This window comes from Camelus ferus, chromosome 1, assembly GCF_009834535.1.
Source record: "Camelus ferus isolate YT-003-E chromosome 1, BCGSAC_Cfer_1.0, whole genome shotgun sequence".
Lineage (NCBI taxonomy): Eukaryota > Metazoa > Chordata > Mammalia > Artiodactyla > Camelidae > Camelus > Camelus ferus.
In genome coordinates, this window is record NC_045696.1 from 96,783,765 (window position 1) to 96,790,267 (window position 6,503).

The 6,503-nt window shown below is 39.7% G+C and overlaps 1 protein-coding gene across 1 annotated transcript; it reads left to right on the plus strand.

Moving 5' to 3' along the window:
• Positions 1-113: 113 nt before the first annotated feature.
• On the plus strand, positions 114-4,640 carry SERP1 (stress associated endoplasmic reticulum protein 1). The gene is made up of 3 exons (XM_032486451.1): positions 114-565; positions 824-899; positions 2,101-4,640. The coding sequence occupies exons 1-3, from the start codon at positions 482-484 to the stop codon at positions 2,139-2,141; spliced, it is 201 nt and encodes a 66-aa protein (XP_032342342.1). The 5' UTR covers positions 114-481; the 3' UTR covers positions 2,142-4,640.
• Positions 4,641-6,503: the final 1,863 nt, after the last annotated feature.

A 6,503-nucleotide genomic window follows, 5' to 3' on the forward strand; every position in this document is an offset into this window, starting at 1 on the left:
ACGGCCGGTGCTCCTGCCTTCACCCTCCCTCTCTCTCTTTCTCAGCAGGCGGAGCTCGCACTTCCGCGGGGCGGAGCCCGCCCAGTGCTGACGTTGGCATCCGAACCCGAAGTAGTTCGCGGCGACGGGCTGCACTGTCCGGTTGTTGCGTTGCGCTTCCTTCCTCTTAGTCCACGCTCCAGGCGGCGGCCAGAGCGGCGGCGCGAGAATATCGCGGAGGCCTGCTTTCCTCCTCCCGAGTGGCCGCCTCGCTCGCCGGACAGCCCGGTGTCGTCAGCTAGTCGGCGGCCCGCGCCTCGCTAGCGCTCAGCCCCCCGCGCCTGCCGCGCCCAGGCCCAGGGACCCGAGCTAGCTTCCCGCCTGAGAGCCTTCTCGCTCCGGCGGCGCGGGCACCGGGAGCGGAGCGTCGGTCGCGGCGGCCCGAGAGGAGGCCAGCGAGTGAGACCGAGGGGTGGCCGGGGCAGGTGGTCGCGCCGCGAAGATGGTCGCCAAGCAGCGGATCCGTATGGCCAACGAGAAGCACAGCAAGAACATCACCCAGCGCGGCAACGTCGCCAAGACCTCGGTAAGGGACGAGTGGGAGCCCCTCTCGGTTCCGCAGCCGGGTCTAAGGCCCGGGCCCAGGGCCGCGTCGAGCTCTCCTCCCCAGACCCGGGCGGCTCAGGAGCCCGACGCCGCGAGCTGGACGCGAAGCTGGGAGCTCGGGGAGGTGGGAAACTCGGGAACGGTGAGGGGACCCAGCGACCTGGCCGGGGTGCAGGCGGTGGGAGCCCGGGTCAGAGAGGTTTTTTGCATTAGAAACCGTGGATTTTCCTTTTTGCAGAGAAATGCTCCCGAAGAGAAGGCGTCTGTAGGACCCTGGTTATTGGCTCTCTTCATTTTTGTTGTTTGTGGTTCTGGTAAGTGTTTTGGGGGCGACCATCGGGTAGGGTATTGGGTGACGGGGTTGGATGACGTGGTGACCCATCAATGGTGAATTCTACCCGCGTCTTCTCAACCCACCTGCCGGGAGCTCCGCATAATTCTATTTCATCTGAACCAAATTACTCGTCCCACATATGCACAGAGGGTGGTGCTCTAGAAACTTCTCCCAGCTGGATTTGAGCTCACAGGAGAGCAGAAAAAGGAGGTCAGGTCTTTAGTAATGGTCAAGTTGAAAGAAATTTAGACCAAAACAAAAATATGTCTAGGAATGAGAATGTAGAATATTTTGCAACGTTTGTAAAAGAGAAGCCTATGAACATTATGTACATATGGATGTTTGAACCTAATTTAACATGTTCCAGAATGTAATGTCTTTATGTCAAAACTGTGTATATTTTATAAAGTAAAGCTACTGTGAAGAATTGATTTACTATAGAGGAAGTGTACCTTGTTGGCAATTTAATGTGTGAGACAAATGTTTTTAGTTTAATTAAAGAAGCGTTTGACATATGGTAGGAAAAATTAGTTACGAGGGCAGACTGCTTTCAGAGTAGTAGACTCTTGCCTCTGCAAGTGGATTACAGAATGCCTTTCCTCTCTTCATTTATCATCTTAACATGCAAGCTGTTAATACGGAAGTACGTGTTTCTATTTTCCACATTCTGACATTTTAAAGTTACTGAGGTTTCTCTTAAACATTTTATTTTGCCTGTCTCCTAAACGTTCCAATTGGAAGCTTTCCTGATAAATGGCCAAGAGCCAAGCATTTTATGTAAGCTAAAGATTATTGAATTTCAGCTTTGTTAGAGTGAGGAAACATGCATATATAACAGGCCAAGTATACTTAATATTTAGGCTTAAACCAAAATAATTATGTGCTAGAAAAACCTGTTTGCTTTGGTGCTTTAGTTTCTTTCTAAAATGACTACTTACTTTGCTGTCTTAGGCATTTAGGCATAAAATTCAGGGAAACTCAGACAAAAAATAACTTATGGACATTTTGTTGTTCTGTTAAAGGAGGCCTGTCTTTACTTCGTATTACTATGAAGTTACATAGCATTTGCAAGTAATTGTAAGGGTACTCTTGGGTTTTTGAACTACCTTAATAAATATTTGTCAGTTGCTAGGCCTGTTGTATTCAAAGCATGCTTTAATATTTGCTCTTTCTCTTTACAGCAATTTTCCAGATTATTCAAAGTATCAGGATGGGCATGTGAAGTGACTGACCTTAAGATGTTTCCATTCTCCTGTGAATTTTAACTTGAACTCATTCCTGATGTTTGATACCCTGGTTAAAAACAATTCAGTAAAGCATCCTGCCTCAGAATGACTTTTCATATCATCCTTCATGTGTCATTCCAAGGTTTCTTCACAAGTCATTCCAAGTTTTCTAGTCCATACCACAGTGCCTTGCAAAAGCACCACACGAATAAAGCAATAAAATTTGATTGTTAAGCTACAGTAGTGGGCCCTACTTATTCAGTCAGTAAAGAGTAAGTCTTTAAAATGTGGTTATTAGAGAACAATATAGATAATTAGACTAAATTTGTGTAGACAAGGCCTAGATTTTATTAACCCTAATGTGTAGATGCAATTAGCTTAATTTAAAATTTGGAATCTTACAGTTTTTATATAGCTAGGCACTTTATTACTATCTCTTGAATTGAAAGCACACTCCCGTATAGGGTCATGTAACTGTCCTGTAATAAGGTGCTTATAAATGGAACAACTACACAGTTTAGCCTAGTTTTCCCACAATCTTTAGCACCTAAAATGTTTTAAAAAGCTTCTAAATGCCTATATAAAGGGAGATGCTTATAGCCACAACGTCTGTTTTAACAATATTATTTCTATTACACTACCTTGGATTTTGCATGAGCGAATATACTAACCTAAGATGCTATAAGAAAACTTGGTTGAGCATTTTGTAACTTAGTCACTTCAGTTTCACTAAAAGCAACCATGGTGGAGTAAAGTCAGGGAAAGTTCGTTTATGTCACCGTTGGTTTCACCAGAATTACTTTAATATATCAAAGGGGTCTATTATGCCGGACAACATTTTAGGGAAAAATACTACTAAAAACGGATGCCTCACCTGGATATACTGTTGAGTCCAACGTGCCATAACACATCTTAGCAGGTTAATAGCACTTTTAACACCAAAAAAAGGCACATCAACTAAAAAGTTACACTTAGTTTGGAAATGCTCTTTCTTGATCTATGATTAAAATTTTGTTAGGGTACTAGATGCATAAAAGTGTCATGTGAAATTAAATGGATTTACTGATAAGGGTCAGTCTTTAGTCTTCTGTATGATTTTATAGGTTATGATTGATCAGACTTCTTTTTACTAATGGTAAGGGTGAGTGATAAGGCAGGTTTTTTTTTGTTTTGTTTTGTTTTTTGACTTTCTGGTACTGTTGAAAGTTGTAAGTATTGGCTATTTAAATACTCAGCCATAACTTGAAAAAAGCCTGAGAGGTGTCTATGTGTTAATGAATTGGAAAGAAAGCTGCTTGCTTTGTTAATTGCCTCAGGATATCTCTTTAAAATAAGCTGTTTTAAGAGAAACAGATGGGAAATCTGCTACCTAGTCTATACACAGCGTGAACCTCAGAGCTTCTGATACCCCTAAGTATGGGAGGAAGTGAGTGAGAGGAGTGGTTAAGGACGTTTCGGAACTTGACTGCTCGGGAATAGGAATCAGCTGACCTTGGCCAGTAGGTTTTTATCTGCATTGTCACCTGCCTTTCTCACCCAGGAAATCAATACCTGCACTTGTTTCCCTCTTCAAAACAAGTGTCTTGGTTAACTAATTTTATTTTATTGTAACTTTAAAAGTGAAAGTTACTGTTCTAAATTCATAGCAGGTGCCTTATTCTTTGCTTTGAGTCAAATCATTCCATGTCAGAATTTCCCTTGATTTACTTAGATAATTGGCTTTAAGGTGTGGGGGTTTTTTTTTCTTTTTAAATGTACAGTGTTTTAATTTGACTGTTAAATTGTTATAGTGAGCAATCATTTTACAGATGTAAAGTTGCATTCCCTTTGTATTCTTGTGTAATTACCAATTGAGTGCATTTTCTATTAAGGATGGATTATGCATGTTTGGGTCAATGAAAGCTATGTCTTATTTGATTTATCCTTTAAAAATAAAGTTCCCTGAATATTTGATGCCTTCTAAAAGAAAATGACTTTATAGGGTTCTTATCTGAGTATACTTTTTTTTATAGTTAATAGAAAATGATTTTAAAGAACGCCTGGTATTATGTTGTACTTGAGTTAAAATAGTACCCAGAGGCACAGATGTAAGGTTTATAACTAGGATTAGGTAGCAAGAAAAATACATAAAAGCACAATGAATTAAATACTTCCCCGCCTAGGATTTATCCTCATCTCATTGTTTGAATCTGGTTCAAGGAAAAAGCACAGTTTTTTAAATCTCCTTTTCCCAATTGAATTTTATATATCATCTAATGTTGAATACAGTGTGAGAATAAATATTTTTTGTTGGGGTTGTCTACATTATCCAATTACTCTTTGTACTTTAGCTATAATGGGTTGAAGGAATTGTTAATGATTTCATTGTATCTATTGGGTTGTATATAATGTTGCTCAGAATAATTGAGTGGGCTTCCAAAATAAGTGAAGATTTTCATTGTAAAAGGATGCATTGTAATGGGCTTTGATTTACATTAAAGAAACATATATATTCACCTGCAGGGCCATGGTTCTTCTCACTAAGGTTCCTGGAGTTTGGTTGGCACAAAGGACTAACTACCATGTAGCACTGGATTATGTTCTTGGGAGGCTCATCGACAAAATTTTAGCATCTGTAAAATTTAGGACATCATCAAAGTTTCCACTTAGAAATTGTTCTGAAGTTTGATTTACCTTTACCTACCTTTATAGTTTTTTTCTTTAACTTGTCATTTTAGATGCAAACCACAACTTCAAGAGGCAGGAATTGGGTTCAGCAAATTCTGCAACCCTCCCTCAGAGAATCCTTCCCTGTCTAAATACAGGCCCACTCTAGCTGCTTGTACTTTCTTCGAGTTATGTTAGGACAAAAATGTCCTAATTTGGAAAGAGTGGTAATGAACAATAAAAGGCTAGGCTTCAAGCTGAAGAGACAAATTCAACTGTCTGGACTTAGTTCAAAGTAAATTCTGATACATCACAGAATCATAAAGATAGAAATGACATGGGAAATGTAGTCCAACTGCCTCAATATACAGATAAGTTAAAAAAATCCATTTATTCAATTAAGATTAAGTACCATGTGCCACACCTAGAGAGAGAGCTGTGACTACAAAGTCGCAGCACATGTGTTTTTCAGTCCAGGAGTGAGGAAAAACAATAAAAGGAAAAACGGCCTTAATTGTGACAGGTATTTCAAAGGAAAAGTAAAACCAGATCAATGGTGTCTTTGCCCTCACAGAGCTAGTGGAGGAAGAGCAGAAACCAGAACCAAGGTTTCCTGATCTCTAGAAACCATAGGAGTGATTGCAAAACATCCACACACAACACTTCTGTTTTCATGAGCTCTTTGCTTCTGCTTTTAGAAATGCTTGGACATTTTCATGTTGCCAATTTAAAGAAGAAAGAAAGAAAAAATAATTTGTCCTTTTATGGATGCAATTCCTGTTGAAAATGAATTTGTGACATTTATCATTGGCATTTCCTGGACAGTACAAAATTAACAAAGATCAATTCAGTAATGTTACTCACTAACATACTCGAGTACATTTGAAAAAATATGTATGTGTGATGTTAAAAAATATTTTTTATGTGCTAGCCTAGTAGTCAAAAAAATAGTCATGTGCCCTCCACAGATACAACGTTTCGGTGAATAAAGCGTGGGTGACTCTTTCCAGTGTGCAAATTTCTACTTTGGGATGCAGGTAGAATTAGAACAGATAAGCAAATTTAAATAATTAAAACTATGATTTCAATATCATTGAATGGGTCATTAGTAATAGGTTTTTCTTTTGAGAACATCAGACAGGAGAATGAGAATTGATTTTAGAGCTAGAAAGAACTTTAGAAATGATCTTGATTAGCCCATTTTATTTACACTAGAAATTATGGCCTAGAGAAGTTATCCTTCCCATCTTCCATGAACCAGTGGCAGAGCAAGGATCAGAAGATTGGTCTTGTGATGACCAAAATGGCTCTTTAGTATGCTGAGTGCCAAGAAATGGGTTCTTTAGGAATGTCTCTTTTTTTTTTTTAACCTTTGGAGATAATATATTAATTTCACTAAGCCCCGTGAGCATTTGATAAAAGGCAAAATCTGAAGATTTGCCAAACTTCAGTGGCTTCCCACTGCCACTGAGGTGAATTAACCCCTTTGCTTTTCAGAACATTTTACAACATAGCCTAGCCAATCTTTTCAGCCTTGTCCCCTGCATCTTCCTTCCATAGACCTGTTCTAGCCTGAACAGTATACCTTCATTTTTCAGACCCCTTGTGCTTTTTTTGTGTGCTTTTTTTTTTAATGCTTGCTTCCTTTATTTGTATAATTCACAGTAAAATTCAGATATGGTAACATTCCTTTCATTTATATGGAAAAAGAA

Excerpts from the sequence above, each read along its gene's own strand:
- SERP1 (XM_032486451.1), top strand. The coding sequence starts at position 482 with ATGGTCGCCAAGCAGCGGATCCGTATGGCCAACGAGAAGCACAGCAAG. Across the intron at positions 566-823 it reads GCAACGTCGCCAAGACCTCG|AGAAATGCTCCCGAAGAGAA; the intron begins GTAAGGGACGAG and ends TCCTTTTTGCAG. Across the intron at positions 900-2,100 it reads TTTTGTTGTTTGTGGTTCTG|CAATTTTCCAGATTATTCAA; the intron begins GTAAGTGTTTTG and ends TTCTCTTTACAG.